Consider the following 16,237-nt stretch of genomic DNA (forward strand, 5'->3'; position numbering starts at 1 on the left):
TGGCGAAATGCCATGGGTAAGCTGCAGGGGAGCCAAACATGCACAAGGATGGCCATCAGAGGGGAAACCCTTTCTTATTCTTCCCTTACCATTCGAAATTGCTTTTTCCACACATGTTTCCCGTTCGATGTTCGTGCCTGGTGTTCCAGACCAATCACCACAGCTGATTATCTCACCTCGCTTGCATTTAGCATGTCTAGGGCCATGTTGTCATCAACATCTGGACGACTGGCGACTTGTCTAACCCCTCACTTAGAAGCTCAGCTGGCCCCCTCCTTCGAGCCACCGGGAGCTAAAAGCCGGGATGCCCTCCCGGCTGCACAACATCACCGGTCGAGTCCTTGTTCCCGCTGGCAGTTGTGTAGTACACCATCCAAAAGAGGATCGAGGTCCGGCCGCCAGCCAACTCAATTCCGACGTCTCAGGCAAGTTGGAAGCTGAGAAGCATTAGTGTTGGAAGAGTTTTAACGCCACTGACCATCAGTCGCAATCCGAGTCGCCGGCCACCTCGCGACGACGCGATATCATGCGCGTGCATGGTGATGCCCAGATGATAAGCTGGCATTAGTTCTGCGGCCTGCCACTCCGCGTCATGAACAATTTTTGGATACTCAAAGACCTCGTGGGATTGATGAGAGATTTTTCGGGCTGGGACTACTCGGATGTGAGCGTGTTTCCGCGAAGCCACCGTCGAAGTCACATCGGACGGCAGCCTGCATAGCCGCGTCGCGGCTAGGAGCGCCACGAGGTGGTTGAATGCAAGACGTGTAAAACTTTTCAAGACAAAAACGTCGGCGCCCGCTGCGGACAATTGGAGAACATGTGTCAAATTCTAGCCATCTCAGACAGGACTTGTTTCCCTGGCTCTGCCATTGCCAAAATCTACGTTGCGGATCTAACCAGCTCTACGGCCTTCTGTGCTGCCTTGCCAAAATCTGCCTCCGTGTGCAGTCCCAGTTTCGCTTCTTCCAGCTGCAGGAATTTGTTAGAAACACAGCGATCGCTTTGGAATTTCTTCCGACTTACCATCTTCAGGCCCAGCTCGGAGTTGGTACCCTGAAGCCGCACGACCATGGGCACCTTCAATGGACCCAACTCGGTCGCGGCGCCGATGATCGACTCCGCAATCATGTCACCTCGGGTGATTCCTTGGGGATTCTTCATTAGTCACATGAACGCTCGACAAGAATTTGCTTCAGCTTACCGCCGTAAATGTTGACCAGGATCGTCTTGACTCTGGTGTCCCGCAGGATAATCTCAAATGCCTTCACCATCGTCTCCTTAGTCGCTTGGCCACCCGCGTCCAGGAAGTTTGCGCTGGCACCGCCATGAAGAGCGATGGCGTCGTTGGTGGCCATCGCGAGCCCAGCACCGTTGACCACGTTGCCGATGTTACCGTCCATCTTGACGTACACCAAACCGTATTTCTCGGCCTCTGCCTCTTCAGCAATGTCATGCGCCCGATCTCTCAGAGCGAAGATGTCCTCCTGTCTCTTACTAGCTGCATCGTCTATGGTAATCTTAGTGTCGACACAGGTAATCGTCTCATCTATGGCGTTGATGATAGGGTAGACTTCGAGCGAAGTGACGTCTTTGCTCTTGAAAACCTGGCACAACCCCCGAAGGACGCTTCTCAGGTTCTCCCTTTCTGCGGGGCTTGCATGGAGAACTTTAGAGACTTTGTCGACAACTTCTGAAGTGATCCCTTCAGTCAATCCGAACTTGGTTGTACGTAGTCTCTCAGGTTGTTCCTGATCCAAGGCTTCCCCGCCAGTTCGCGATGCGATAATGACTGGACAGTACCTTTCTCGGTCAAATGTGATTGTCAGGTGCCATTTGCAACGGCTTTTAATCATCTCGGTGACGTAAACCTTTTCAACAAGAACACCGTCGCCCGTCTCTGTTGTCCTGAAACGGCGCCCGAGCATGCTTTTGGACATGTCCACTGCCTCCTCAGAACTCCGGGCTCTCTTGAATCTCCCTGTAAGGCCATCTTCAAATACACCCTGAGCCTGATAGCTTTGGGGGAGTTGGGCCTTGATGATGCATGGTACACCTGAAATAGATAAGTCAGCTCAGCCACCGAAATAATGCTTGTTAATGTTACCTAGCTCTGAGTATATTGATTCCACTTCGGCTGGAGTTTTTGCTAGTCTGCCTCTTGGTACTGGTACGTTGAACTAGAATGAATGTGAGCAGTGAGCTTCAAATGGTGTGCACTTTGGTTTACCACGAACCTCCGCCAGAATGCTCCGAGCTTGGGGTTCATGCAAAGTCAGACATCTCAATTGCTGTCGTGAGAGCACCTAAGGGAAAGAAGGAACGTCAGCTTCTGGTTCTCACAGAGCCCAACAAATGGTTCATGCTTCAAAAGTACCATATACTCACCTGGACTTGGCTTCTCCTGAGCTTCGATGTCAAGCTCCGGGAAAACATGGCCACAAAAAGCGCCAATTTGTTGCGCTGTAAAACACTCAAGCACGGCTGCGATTGACAAAGTAGCCTTGGGTTGCCGATTGGGGGGTTACTGGACGAGTGCTATTGATGACCGAAGTAGTGCAGGTAAGATAACCGACAGCAATGGAGGTGGCATGATCTCGTGCGTCATCGAGGAGGGGCCGCTAATAGGCCAGGGGGAAGATAACCGAACGGTCGCTAGACCCGTCCGGCTCCAGCCGGGCTCGGTTAACTATGACGGCTACATGCACGCATCACGAATGAATTTCTGACCCTTTCGATCAAAATTACAGACATATCGCAGCACTTATAAAAAAAGCTCAAAGACGAAATAAAATAAACATCCACCTACAACGATCTCAACTTCTCCATATTGACCAATGAGATCTTGCTGGGGAATTCAAAAAAAGGGTGTTCGCAGGTTCGCGGTACACCTTGGTTCAGGTTCAACCTAGTGACAACCAAGATCAACGGTTTGCAGAACAATCAAAGAAGAATAGTAGACAAAACTCACCGAATAAAACAGAAGACAGATTGCCAAAGTCAGACGTTAGAAGACTATATGTTTCGTTCCAGGGAACTTTGCAGCGTCTCTTGGTGCTTTGTCCTTGGTGAATGCATAAAGGTGGGGACAAATCAAGTCGAATGCAGGACATTTGTTGCCTTCTCATGTCTTCTACTGCGCGCTACCCTAAGCTCTTCGTTTGAATGATTGACACGATATCTCTAAACACCATTGCTCCTGCTTCTAAATCTACCACAAGATGGGTGAGCCCATGTCCTCATGTTCCCATCATATCCATCGCGACAGGTTCCAATTCAGTTGGTGGCACACCAACCGATACTCGATACCGTGACAAGGAAAATCTAATTTGTGGGCAAAGGCCACTCATTCGCGACTGCGGAGCCTTGTGCAGCAGGAGTGGGCGTGGCATCACCTTGGCCCGCAGGAGTCGCCTCTGCTTCCGTCCTCTGAGGCGTTGTCCTCGAAGCCAGCTCAAAATGAGCCCTCCTCAGAAGACGTTCGTACTCTTTCCAATTCTCCCATTCGTCAAATGCACCCTCATCTTCATCTTCATCCAAAGGCTCATCATCCTGCTCAAAGTCGGTCCCATTGTTTCGGCGACTCTCCTCGAACAACATCCTTCGCTTCTTGGGTTTGGGGTTCCCGGGAAGCACTCCACGGTATTCTTTCGGAATTTCGCCCTCCTTATCGCCCATCTTGATCCTTTTCTTCGTGTCCCACACGTTGAGGTCGACCTTGCTGAACGGGTGTGGGGGACTTCCACCATGTTTTGCCAAGGCATTCTTCAACACCTGAAGGTCGGGCAACCCCCTGTAACTTTTGGTGTGTTTTGCCAAGTCGGGGTGCTGACCTTGGCTGTAAAACTCATCCGCTGTGTTAAGGACCCAGCCTGGGTCATCTGGAACCAGGTCCTTTGGCCAACATGGGTTCTCCTTTAAACCGTACCAGTCAGTGTCTTTTCTCAACCCATCCCAATCATCTATGGAAAAGATTGCTCTGGGAGTTTGGACCGACACAGTCGTAATGCGAGCTACCGAAAAGAATGAATTAGAGAAGCCATGAAAATAATTTCTGATGGTGGAAGAACTTACTCATCGTCTTGTCCTTTCCAGTGATAACTTGCACCTTTTCCTTCACAGTACTGATGAGGTAGTCTCTCACATAGTACGTTTTCTTGCCCTTTTTGTTGCCTTTTGTAGACACCGCATCATGCTTGGGACAAAAGTTACCCCACAAATTGCCGGCTCCTCTGTTGTGTTGAAACGGGTTGAACCGAACTCTTTGCGTCATGCCTTTGGGATGGGCTACATCGTCACCGGGCCAAAAGTTGCGAGGAGGCCACTCGTCTCTGTCGCAGCCATCGGCCATCTCGTGTCCATACCTGTCCAGCTTGGGTTTACCTTTGGTGTCGACTCGAAGGACCCGCGGAACCCATCCGTTTGCCCAAGGCCAAACCCAGTGTTCTTCCTTCTTCGCAAGGGTCTTGACCGCCGCCACACCCCAAGTTTCAGTAGCTCCACCATCGAGGCCAGTGTTGGCTGTTGCTCCGCAAGTCCATTCAGTCATGGATTTGGTCGCTTTGTGGATATCCATCATTGATCTGTTGTCCAAAATCAGCTGAACTCTCTGGCAATAAGTCTCTACAACCAGGGGCCCCACGACTAGTGATAGCACGCTTGCTCCCATTCCTTTTTGCATTTGATACCAGTTATCTTCGTTTCATAATAACCAATATCCTTCTCCGTTGTCGTTATCAAAACCTGCTTTCGCTGCCCGCAATCTTCTGTTGTCGTTCGAGGATCGCCGAGCTTACCCTCCCAGACCCCCAGATTTGTGTTCGGCTGTCTCGCCCTGAGCTGACATGCTTCGTTCGAGGTACTCGTTGGGGCGTGTGTCGTCTTTTCTGCCGGCGTAGCCGACACCTTCTCTGTGGGTTTAGCTGGTTTGGATGGGTCTGGCTTGTGCTGCGGTTATTTGCAATCTGCCTTCACTTTCTTGTGGCAGCCGGTGCTCGTCCCCATAGAGTCAGGCATGTTCAGTAAAGCACCGAACACATCAAAGTTCCAATCTTGCTTGCCGCAGGCAGGCCCAACCCAGTTGCCGAAGAATGAGCCTACTTCTAGCCCGTTCTCGGAGAAGGTTTTTGCGCCCTGTACGGCTGCCTTTGCTGCTTTGAGAAAATCGCCAGTCGGAGTGAAGCTGATACCGACGTCCAGAATCGATTTGAGAACCGAGAGCATGGCGAGACATATGGGCTGTTCCAGCTTTGCCAGACCCTCCATTACCACGTCCAGAAGGGCTTTTGCAATTTCAAGATCACAGAAACACTTTCCCGGGGCCCAGGGGTTTCCATCGTCGTCTCGATATTGCGGCTCTATCTTGTCCGGGGCCAAGCCTTGGAAAGCGGTTTCATTACACTATAGTCTCTGTGTCAGTACCCGCCGAAAGTAGTTCATCTCTCGGAACTTCAACAATGACGATACAAAAGATTGGGGAAAAAACGCGGAGAAAGAGAGAAAATTGTTGAAGGAACTATGGTGATAAATTATGCGTCGAGAACAGGAAACTGCTTACTCCATAATTGCCCTCCGTACCTCCATGGGTTTTGCAATATACCTTACAAGGAGCTTTGGATTTATCCAGATTCTGTTTCTCAGTGAAGTAATGGAAACATTGGCCATTCGTTTCGTAAGCTGCCAAATACGTTTTGTCGTTCTCGTCCCGGCGAACGAGGTCAAGTCTGGGAATCGCCCCAGTAGCAATATTGAGACAACTGACAAAAACAAACAAAACAGGGAGAAATGTCTTCATCTTCAACTAGGTGGATTTGCAAAGCTCGTTTTGACAGATTCTGACAGTAGATTTTAGAATATCGACAAGAGAGAGTAGAATGTAGAAGAGATTGTTCCTTGGATGATTCAAGAGATACCAACATCATAGCAGGGTCATCAATTGAACATTTGTGTGATTGCATCCGTTCACTTCAGATATCATGTTCATGCAGTAGCAAAGTATTCAGGGTAGGGTGAAGTGCCAACAACGTTCTGAAATGAATCTTCGGGCCCCCAGAAGCCATTCCTCGTCAGCATTGGGGGCTTATCACATCAGCTTTCTTGATTGCAGTCTTGGCCTTACCCAACATCATGAAAAGTAGATGTACGTTGGCTTGACGCTGGAGTACAAACCTTACCGGTTGGGTGATCGCGAATGGTGAGGCGGATGTTTCCAGGATTCGCTGACGCCCAAAACGACAACGGAAATCAGTCTTCCCCGAAGACAAAGCGAAACCTAGCGAGCAGGATTTAACGACGTGCGCCAATGACTGTGGTCAAGTTTTCGAGATTCAAGCTTGACATATTTTAGATAGTGCAGAGTTTATACCATACTACCTGCTCTTAATTGATCCAGGGATGGGAGAGGGATCTTTCTCAAAGCGCAAAGAGAACTGCGCAGAGGCACTTCTGTGCCATGTACCATTAGTCATTAATTAGACGTCAACGGGTCGGAGATTCCCACCGATCAGTCGTGATCATCTTTTAATTGGACATGCCATGTCTGCAATGGGTGAATTCATAGGCAAGTCACGGACCTCACCCAACAGGTACTTGGCAAACATTCTCCCGAATGATAAGTGATTAAAGTTGCCATGAGAATTCTGTCGCTTATTACAATTACGACTGACCTGAATAAAGATCAGTCCATCCTGCGTCTGGGCTTTCTTAAAATAGTGTTCATTTCAACACGTCGCATTTCTGGCCTTGCGATGAAAGCTGAACCGATGATGCAACTCTGTGTTGGCCAAGAGAACTTTTCGCTATTCATAGCCTAACCGCCGGCGTTTCTTTCTTTTATTGCTCAAACAGGCCGTGCAAGGATTGAAGCGCCAACGTTGGGTAAACCCATCCCCCCACTGGGAACCACCATCTCGCTTCGGACTGTCTATTGCGTCAACTCTAACCCCCACGTCGTTGGTTGGGTGACTACAATGGAGAAAAGGGGACAGTTGGTGTGGTAATTGGGGCCGACGGATATCCATTTCACCGACATATGCAGGTCAACGACGCTCTGCCCCCTCCCTAGAGGCCCGCATCTACCCCTAGGCGCGCAGAAATCTCAGCCCGTATCCTGCTCTCCCGTGCCAACAGTGTGTCCAAAATATGAGCAAAATATTGGACTCGCGCTCAAAGCCTTAAGACGTTCAGAAGTTAACAGAGCACCTCATAGTCCTATTAGATCTACGTTGCATGAAATTTCCTCTATCTCTCTCGATTTCATTGAAAGAAACCTCCACCAGAGCAAAGGTTTATCAATGCTTCCCCTCAGACCCGCATCCCAGGCAGAGCCTGCAGCCTCTCCGCCTCCGAGTGAGACCTACTCTTACTCACACGACGCGGCTGTTGCTGCCATTACATCCTATTATGAATTGATCGCTAGACTACAAAGGGATGAAACACAGTTGGAGTATCCGCCGCCGGGCGGGTGGCCTCAAATTACTCGGGAATCGTTCGCTAGTCTTGGCAAAACCGACGCCGTCATCGACCTCCAGCGTCATATTCCATACTTCACCGACGACACCATTGAAATCTTGAACATCACCAATCCACGGTGCTTCATCAACTCGTTTCTGTACGGAATGATCCATGCAGACAGCGAAGAGCAGCGTCACGAGTCGCAAGATTTGAAAGAAGTCGAACAGAACAAGATCTCAAACACTGCCGTTGATGAGGACGGATTCCCTCGTGGTAAGTCAAAGCACCCACTTTCCGGCCACCCCTGCATTCCGGCCACCCAAAAATGATGCATTCATAACAACCACCACTTTATTAATCAACTATCGACTGGGTATCTCTGCCACTATTATACAGCTTTCGGCCTCACTAGGGTAATCAGAGGCGCTGGATTCATGTGTATCATCGAGGGCATCGCCAGCCTCAATCTGGGCCTGCCGTACGTCGCTAATGGTCGCGAACTTCGTGTTTGGGTCGATGTGAACAGCCTTCCTCTTCCTAGTGATGCTATTGTTGACTTGGGCCTGGAGGAGCTGTATTTGATGCTGGGCGGTAGCCAACTCCATGGACTGCTCTTGGAAGCCTTTCTTCACCTTTCTAAAGAGCTGGCGTTGTGTGGCGATACTTTGTTCCAGTTGACTATACAGATGTAGTTGGTCGCCAAGGTCCTTCATCTTCCTTGGCGTAGACCACTCAACAGCAGAGGAACCAGATACCCATTCCTCGTTATCCTGGGCATTCTGGGCATCATAAGCACCCTTAGCCTTCTTGTTGAGTGGTGTTGATAGTGCTAGTGATGCTGATGATGCCTTGGGTAGTAGTAGGGAGCTCATAAGTGGCTTTGCAGCAGCAACAGGCCATAACCCAGTGTATTTCCAGCCACTCTTTATATTGCTTTCTGTTAGACCAGCAAGGCGAGCCTTCTGATAGCATGTTATGAAGTTCCTCTTGCCTATGATAGTTGAATCGTTCCACTGGGTGAGGTAACTAAGCTCCTTACGATAGGCTGCCTTGACAGGGCTGAAGACTGACTGATCAAGTGGCTGGAGGACATGGGAGGTATGTGGTGGTAGGAATAATAGATGGATGTTGTTGGTATAGCATTCCCACATAAAATCCGTTGTCGTATGGCTCCCATGCCCATCTAGGATTAGCAGTCTGACCTGGTCAGGTTGAGAGGGCCTAGTCTGAGGGAGGAAGACTCTTTGTAGCCACTCAACAGCAGTATCATCAGTAGTCCATCCATTTTCTGTTGCTGTGAATTCCCATCCATTGTATGGGTCAAGGTCTAGAGGAAACCACTGCTGTTGGACCTTCTTGCCCTTATATATAACCAGTGGATGCAGTGCCTTGCCAACAGCAGAGATACACTCGATGATAGATACCCAGGCTCGTGATCCAGGCTGCTTTTTCCTAACTGACTTCGTGGCAGCCCTTCCCAGCACCAGCCCATTATCCCCCTTGCCCTCAAGGATGCCAGTCTCATCCATGTTATATCGATTAGCTGGTTTGATGGCTGTGATGCGAGGCATCGCGAGATATTTGAACCATTGCCTAATAACCTCAGTAGTTGCCCCATTAACACGCCTGGAATCAATAGAGCGACTTCTCTGGACCTTGATAGATGGGTTTCTTCGCAGGAATCCATCCATCCATCGCTTGCCTAGGGGTTGGGTATCCCCCATGGCATGGAGGATGCGCTGGGCGAAGTCCTTCACTTGTTGATGGGTTGGTGGCAGCCCGAGGTCAGCCTGGATTTGCACCCAGCTGGCCAGCTTAGCCTCCTGGGTATGGGATAGTCGCTGGAGGTCCTCAAAGGCAGCTGCTCTCTGTTGGGCGCCTTTAGTCCGGTCTTGAAGTGTTGATCGTGGTACTCCCCATCGCTTGGAGGCATTGCGGGCCGATATGCCATTTGCCATATCGGCAAGGGCTTGGTTAATCTCATTTTCGGTATACTGAACCATTAAGTAATCAAAAAGGTATCCTGAAAAAATGATGGAGTTTGGATAAAAACAGAAAATGTTGTAGTAGTTAGAAGTAGGAGGTTATCTAGAAAGTGGGTGGCTGGGCGGCATTTTTGGGGTGGCCGGAATGCAGGGGTGGCCGGAAAGTGGGTGCTTTGACTTATGATACTCCTCGCCATAGGCGAAGAATATGGGTTCAAGGTGTATCTTGACACCACCCACGGGCTCATCATTCTGATTATGAATGGTGGAGACTTTCCACGCTGTGAGCCCGACTTTGAGGGTGATGTGTCAAATCCTTATGTCGACTGGGATGCGGAGGAGGGTCACGAACAAGGGACATTGGGAGATCATGAGAACAGTGACGACGAGGAAGAGGCAGAGGACATTTTCGGCGAAAACGATTGGAGAAGTGGCGCCAAGTCTGAAGCCTTCAGAATCCAAACCTTCTTCGATCTGTGCAAAGAGCAATGGAGACGAATGAACCTGATGCCCAGGCTGGAACACCTAGGCCGGATCGATATGCTCCAGCATCCCGAGCCTTCTCCAGATCAAGCTGTGCGTCAACGAATTCTAAGAAATGCTGGATGGCCAGGCACTGGGCCGGAAGTTGGAATGAAATGGGACAAGAAGAAGGCAAAGAAGTATGTGATTGAATATTTTGGTGCCTGGGATTCCGAAGAGAGCGACTGAGATCCAACCTGGTGTTATCGTGGATGTTAGCAGATACCATCAACTAACGCCATTCCGACGCGCATCTGTGCATCGTTCATTTGCCAATAACTTGCCAATTGGTGCCAGCTGCAAGGCACGGAAGACGCGGGAGCGTGAGGGGGCTGTTTTGATCACGCGCTCTTCGATTGGACACCTTCACACGAATAGTCCCATGTCGTGGCATACCTCTTCAATCAACGTAAAGCACATGTTAAAATCAATTGGGCTTCTTGTATCTCATCTACTTTACACAAAGACATGCCGCCGGCTGCTCGCGCCACTCAAAGAGCCCCGAGGTCGTGCATAGCTTGCGCCAAACGAAAAGTCAGGTGTGATAAGAGACTTCCTTGCCAGCAATGCGTGGACAGAGGGCAAGCAACCGGTTGCAAACGCGAGATTGTTCGAGTAAAGGGTGCTTTAGTCGAGAACACAGGGTCTGACCGCCCGGGAAATCGGAGTTATGCTGACCTCCAGCGAGAGAACGCGGTGCTCCGCGCTTTACTCGGCAGCGAAGGTCCACAGACAAAAGTCAACTACTTTCAAGGCGGAAACGCCCATTCATCAATGAGATTCGAGCTGAACGGAAAAAATCGTATCGAGGAAGTAGAGCGGCGCTTGTTCGACGAGATTGGGATGTCTTCACAGCCACGAACTGTGTTCGACTTGAAAGAAATCATTCTACCTTCTGAAAGTTTCAGTCGGAGCATGGTAGAGAATGCGTTTCAGTGGACATTTTGGCTTCATTTTGCACTCTTCATCCCCAAGTTCCGGCGCGAACATGAAGAGCTTTTCGATCGGTTGCGAGCCAACCAGTCTCTTTCAGACATGGATCCTGCGTGGATGGCAATCTACTTTAGCGTCCTGGCCTCCACGCTCATGTTTACGGATGAAAACGAAACCATCAACCAGCGACCGGCTGGTGTAACTTTCACTGGTCTTCTCCGAAACTGGTATGATTCGGCGTTGCTGTTCCTCGATAGGGCCGACTACACGAAAAGACAAGACGTGCGCACGCCTCAGGCGATTGCCATTCTCCACATTGTATTCAATAACGTGGGAGACGTGCACCGTCATCAAAATATGTGGGCAGTTGCGATACGTCAAGCCCAACAGCTGGGACTGGGCTCAGACGAAAGCAATCCAGACGAATCCTTTTGCGAGCAGCAGATACGGCGGAGGCTGTGGTGGACCTTGGCGATATGTGAATGGTTACCAATCCCCCATCGAGTTCCCTGTTTGCACGAGATGGACTTTACATGTAAGCTACCAGACGAGGTTGATGATGAAGAGCTTGAAACCGCATCTGGAAGGTCGAGACTTTCGAGATCCAAGCCCCGACCTGTGAGATATCATATCGCCATGGCACAAGTCTCCAAAATCTATTACCAACTTCGCTATATGCTCAGACTACGCGAGTGGGGGACAGAAGATGTGGCACGGTTCGTCTTCGATGCGGATGAGCAGCTGGCAAACCTCATCACCGACCTACCCTCCTATCTCCAATTCGATGAGAAACCGACGACTTTGACCGAAGAACGAGATCGCCAATATCCCTTCATCCCGTGGCAGAAGAAGAGCTTGGCAAAGGTTCTTCTTTACTATCGAATGGCAATCAGCAGTCAGCTTCAAGAACATTGGCTAGACGGTTCGACTGACGGGGCTCGGACGCGAGCTATCTGCATGTCCTCGGCTCGAGGGCTAATCCACTCGACACTTAGGGAGACTGTGGATGCATCCAAACTGCGACCCTGGTCAGTTTGAGGATATTCAAAGTTCAAAAGAAAGTGCTGACATCTTCAAGGGCAATCACCATGAATATCTTCGCTGCATCAGCGGTCCTAGCGCTCGAATCTCTGCATACGGAGGAGGACTTCTCTACTGAAATACAACAAGGTCTGGATTTCCTGGAGAGAGTCCAGGCCCAGAACCTCGTCGCCGAGAAAGCAGGAAAGTTCTTAAAGGAGATGACTCAGCATCATTAAATTATTGTTTGTTGAACTTCATGGCACTATCCTCAGCGCCTACAATTTTGGTCCTGTCATAGCATTCACCTCAAATTCATGATTGGCGTGCTGCCCAACCTCGCTGGCATGGCCGAGTCCGGGACAAGACGACCAGTGCCATGCGCAAGCTTTTAGACACATCCTCGGGTACATGAACATCGATGACGAAGTTTCCAGCTTTCAAAATTTCAGGCAAAGGCATCTTCTATAACTGTATTTCGACTCACGATGAAAAGCCATTAATAGGATTAATTGATCTCCAATATTGAACTTCGATACAAGTCTGTAATTTTTCATTTCATCAGGAGGCATAGGGCAGAACTCCTGCAAGCTTCAGTAATTTCTCAGTTTCCACAGGCTCCTGAGACGGCCTGTCTCTTTTGTAGGTTTCTTGCTCCCCAAGTCTGATAACCTTTCTCTCGTCCCGGAAGATGTTCGCGTGAGGCCAATGAGTCTGGAAAGACCTCTGTTAGACAAGATTTCTCAAAATTGGTTTGGTCGACGTGACTCACGGTGCCCTTGCGATCCTTGAACAATTTCGCCTTCATCTCTAAGTCTTCGGCGCTCGCATACGAAGCGGGAGAGTAGCACATGTCTATTAGAGCAGAGGTCAGTAAGTTAAATACCGAGAGAGCTGGCTCAAAATTTGGGTCTTACACAAAACAGAGCGGACTGCTTCACTCTCTGGGAGGCAATTGTAGTGAACGGTTCTGGAGTCCCACAGGATCAGATCGCCGGGCTCGGCGCACACTTTGACCGCCTCGCAACCTCTCTCCTTGAACCAGTCAACCTCTTCCGGGGTAAAGCCGAACCAGTCGGCCGGGCCCCAAGTCTCTCGCTCCGTGTCGTGGGTCTTGAAGAAGGCCTCGTTGAGTGCACTGGACCCCTTCAGGACGATTAGACCCCCGTCCTTGGGACCATTCGGGGCAAGATTGAGTATCCCTTGGACGCACTGCAGTCCCTTACGGAGAGGACTTTGATCGACGTGTGGCCAAGCACCGATAGGTTCTCGATCTTTCGCAGGAAGAGTCAAGTTTGCACCGTCGAAGGAGACGAGAAGGTCTTTGGTCTGCCAGAGCTTGGCGTACGCATCGAGAATGGTGGGCTCCCTGCAGTGACGAGTCAGTCATTAGCAATTTTCCCCAGCGATGATTCACTTTAGCTTACATGCGAGCTTCCCAGAAGAACTTCTCGTGGGCCACTGAATACGCATGATACATTCCACCCCTGTATTTGAATCAGCACTAGCCTCCGGTCAATAGCTTATAATGGGAACAAACTTGATATGTGCCGGAAGATTTTGTGGACCCCAGGTCGAGGGATCGTCTTTTCGGAAGCCGTAAGGAAAGGTTTCGAGCCAGTCGAAGAGACCATCAAGATAGTATCCTGCTCTTTCTGGTGAGATAACGCCCTTCAATACGACATAGCCGTCGTTGATCAGCTGGTCTCTCCAGTCCCCAAAATTTGGAGAGGTATCGAGTTGAGGCTCCGTTTCGTAACTGATGCTGCCCATTTTGACGATTTTAGGGTGGACCCGGAATTGGAGAGGTAGGTAAGGTAGCTGATGATAGACACAGACTTGCGGGGTTGGAGAAGAATGCCACTGCCGGCCGCTTTATGTATCCCCAACAGATTGAAGATACGCATCGCATCCATTCAACCAATCTTGTGTGTCATATGAAAGACCGGGTAGCATTTTCCACAGCCTGAATTGGGCATAGATTGTCTCCAGGCCGGACGACTCACGGGCGAAACCCCATGTTCTTTGGGGTTCCCTCCACACAACGTTATCGCAAAGGCCGGGCGAGTCACGGGCGAGTTTTCGACAGACTGACCAATGGGAGCTCTGCAGATGATAATGCATCTCCATCAACAATTACCTGAACTTCGCAACGATCTATAAAGATGGTCCTCGTGCGGCACCTACCAACCAAATTTATGATATTGTCACGCCATCTCAATTTTTCCCCAGTTCTTCTCCGCATTCATGGCAAACCTTCCGACGGCCACAGCCGAGCCTGGCTTGCTAGATCTCACGAACACCCCCACATTGCCCTGGTGGAAGGACCGAGGCCTCAGAAAGCTCATCTTCTGGCAGACATGTATTCTGGCCGCGCAGATCACTGTCGGCTACGACGAGGTTATTGTCGGCTCTTTCCAGGCGCTGCAGCCCTGGCAAGACGGTAAGCTGCCGCTTCTCTGTTCATCGTCTCTCATGTTGCTAAACACAGATGCACAGCCATGGGCAACCCATCTGCTGAGATTCTGGGCCTCATCACTTGCATGGTCTTTATAGGCGGCTTCTTCGGTGCGCTCGTTGCAGCGGCACCTGCAGATCGCTACGGCCGGCGTTTTGCCATTCAAATTGGATCGTTCCTGGGAGTTGTCGGATCAATCATGCAAGCTGCTTCGCCCAACCGAAGCGTGTTTATCGGAGGTCGCGCTGTGCTTGGTGTTGGTCTGTCTTTCACCACCACGGCTGGACCCAATCTGTTGACTGAGCTGGCCCACCCGCGGTTGCGTGGAAAGATGGCATCGATGGTAAGCGGATCTTCTGGTGCGTGGCTACTAATCATGCTGACAAGATCAGTTCAACGTGCTCTGGTATCTAGGATCCATCATCGCATCATGGTTAACATTCGGAACCGGTCATCTCTCTTCGGAATGGTCATGGCGGATCCCTTCGATTGTCCAGAGTACCTTCCCGTTTCTCCTCATGATTGCCACCATCTTCATTCCAGAGTCGCCTCGTTGGCTTTGCTCTCGAGGGCGCCAAGATGAGGCGAAGGAGTTTCTGATCAAGTACCATGCCAATGGCAATGAGAGCGACCCTGTGATCGAGCTCGAGATGCACGAGATTGCTACAGCTCTGAACCTAGAGGAGCAGAGCAAGATGTACACCTGGTCCAACCTTCTCAAGTCCAAGGCCAACAGACGCCGCCTTGGAATCTGTCTCTCAGTGTCAGTTCTCACACTTTGGAACGGTCAAGGTGTTATTTCGTACTACTTCTCGCCCATACTGGACTCTGTTGGCATCACCAATACAACCCAGCAGACCGGCATTAACGGTGGCATGGCCATATGGAATCTTATCTGCTCTGTTACCGGAGCGTTTCTGGCCGACAGAATCGGCCGCCGGAGGCTATGGCTCATATCATTTATTGGAATGATCTTCGCCAACGTGCCCCTGACAATCACAAGCGCCATGTATGCGAACCATGGCTCTCAAGCGGCGGCCTATGGGACGGTTGTGTTCCTCTTCTTATACAATGCCGCTTTCAACATTGCATGCAACCCGTTGCTGTACTGCTACACTCCAGAAATCCTTCCGTACAGTATCCGCAGCAAGGGCCTGGCACTGCAAGTGCTGTCGAGCCAGGTCATGCTGACGGTCAATCAGTACGTCAACCCTATTGCGTTAGAAAGAATCGGGTACTATTACTTCATTTTCTACCTTGGCATGTTATTCCTTGGCTTGGCTCTCATTTATTTCACTTTCCCCGAGACCAAAGGATACTCTCTGGAAGAGTTAGGTATGCTCTTCGATGATGGCTTCGACGTGCGACCATCGATACTCCATGGAAAAGATGTTGAAAATACTAGCCATGTGGCCCAAGACGATGCGAGGAAAGATAATGTCAAGATCATCGAGAGTTGACGAAGGCGTAAATTAGGATGCCATAATGTTTGTTTACTCGGAGGTATTGCAATGTCTGTCTTGTATGCACGTGCGACTGCCTCCCTCTGCTCTGGTGCGTCCCAGCTCGATTCTTGCTCTCGGTTACACCTCACTGCAATTCCACTCCTCATCATCTTCAAGTCCATTGATGCCTACTGCCAAGCTTTCAAGCCGAGGTTCTACAACCACACTGAGACATCCAAACCCCCTTTCCCGTGTTCTAGCTGCACGATGCAGCTTCCGGGACCCAACTGTGCACTAACACGTCGATCTGCAGCAAAATAATAAGTTTTCGCAAGTCAAATCCCCAATAAAATGCCAAACTCCAAGTCGCCGAGGCGCATGTAGCCGAACTGTAACGCGGAATTCGTTGCCCGGGCTGCAAG

General features: G+C 50.2%; 8 protein-coding genes across 8 annotated transcripts; 3 read left to right on the forward strand and 5 right to left on the reverse strand.

The window, feature by feature from the left end:
- Window positions 1-882: 882 nt before the first annotated feature.
- CGGC5_v006365 (Succinate--CoA ligase [ADP-forming] subunit beta) lies at window positions 883-2,436 on the reverse strand (the record flags this gene model as incomplete). The annotated part of the gene is made up of 6 exons (XM_032031098.1): window positions 883-972; window positions 1,027-1,148; window positions 1,205-2,056; window positions 2,108-2,180; window positions 2,238-2,306; window positions 2,389-2,436. 6 exons carry the CDS (start codon window positions 2,434-2,436, stop codon window positions 883-885), a joined length of 1,254 nt encoding a protein of 417 aa, XP_031889279.1.
- Window positions 2,437-3,324: 888 nt separating this feature from the next.
- On the reverse strand, window positions 3,325-5,223 carry CGGC5_v006366 (uncharacterized protein; the record flags this gene model as incomplete). The annotated part of the gene is made up of 4 exons (XM_032031099.1): window positions 3,325-4,013; window positions 4,075-4,583; window positions 4,797-4,910; window positions 5,036-5,223. 4 exons carry the CDS (start codon window positions 5,221-5,223, stop codon window positions 3,325-3,327), a joined length of 1,500 nt encoding a protein of 499 aa, XP_031889289.1.
- A 2,591-nt stretch (window positions 5,224-7,814) lies between these two features.
- POGK-4 (Pogo transposable element with KRAB domain) lies at window positions 7,815-8,981 on the reverse strand (the record flags this gene model as incomplete). Its single annotated transcript, XM_032031100.2, has 1 exon — window positions 7,815-8,981. One exon carries the CDS (start codon window positions 8,979-8,981, stop codon window positions 7,815-7,817), a length of 1,167 nt encoding a protein of 388 aa, XP_031889288.2.
- Window positions 8,982-8,991: 10 nt separating this feature from the next.
- On the reverse strand, window positions 8,992-9,410 carry CGGC5_v006368 (uncharacterized protein; the record flags this gene model as incomplete). Its single annotated transcript, XM_066151689.1, has 2 exons — window positions 8,992-9,045; window positions 9,108-9,410. 2 exons carry the CDS (start codon window positions 9,408-9,410, stop codon window positions 8,992-8,994), a joined length of 357 nt encoding a protein of 118 aa, XP_066008934.1.
- Window positions 9,411-9,617: 207 nt separating this feature from the next.
- Window positions 9,618-10,148, forward strand: CGGC5_v006369 (uncharacterized protein; the record flags this gene model as incomplete). The annotated part of the gene is made up of 1 exon (XM_032031102.1): window positions 9,618-10,148. The coding sequence occupies one exon, from the start codon at window positions 9,618-9,620 to the stop codon at window positions 10,146-10,148; it is 531 nt and encodes a 176-aa protein (XP_031889457.1).
- An 846-nt stretch (window positions 10,149-10,994) lies between these two features.
- Window positions 10,995-12,151, forward strand: lepB-6 (putative transcription factor lepB; the record flags this gene model as incomplete). The annotated part of the gene is made up of 2 exons (XM_032031103.2): window positions 10,995-11,920; window positions 11,971-12,151. 2 exons carry the CDS (start codon window positions 10,995-10,997, stop codon window positions 12,149-12,151), a joined length of 1,107 nt encoding a protein of 368 aa, XP_031889458.2.
- Window positions 12,152-12,473: 322 nt separating this feature from the next.
- Window positions 12,474-13,685, reverse strand: CGGC5_v006371 (uncharacterized protein; the record flags this gene model as incomplete). The annotated part of the gene is made up of 5 exons (XM_032031104.1): window positions 12,474-12,626; window positions 12,685-12,767; window positions 12,830-13,281; window positions 13,340-13,399; window positions 13,453-13,685. 5 exons carry the CDS (start codon window positions 13,683-13,685, stop codon window positions 12,474-12,476), a joined length of 981 nt encoding a protein of 326 aa, XP_031889459.1.
- Window positions 13,686-14,159: 474 nt separating this feature from the next.
- On the forward strand, window positions 14,160-15,830 carry CGGC5_v006372 (Lactose permease; the record flags this gene model as incomplete). The annotated part of the gene is made up of 3 exons (XM_032031105.1): window positions 14,160-14,355; window positions 14,412-14,713; window positions 14,763-15,830. 3 exons carry the CDS (start codon window positions 14,160-14,162, stop codon window positions 15,828-15,830), a joined length of 1,566 nt encoding a protein of 521 aa, XP_031889176.1.
- Between the last annotated feature and the right edge of the window lie 407 nt (window positions 15,831-16,237).

The sequence above is a fragment of the Colletotrichum fructicola genome, assembly GCF_000319635.2.
Source record: "Colletotrichum fructicola Nara gc5 chromosome Unknown KSG_Nara_v1_contig03, whole genome shotgun sequence".
NCBI lineage: Eukaryota > Fungi > Ascomycota > Sordariomycetes > Glomerellales > Glomerellaceae > Colletotrichum > Colletotrichum fructicola.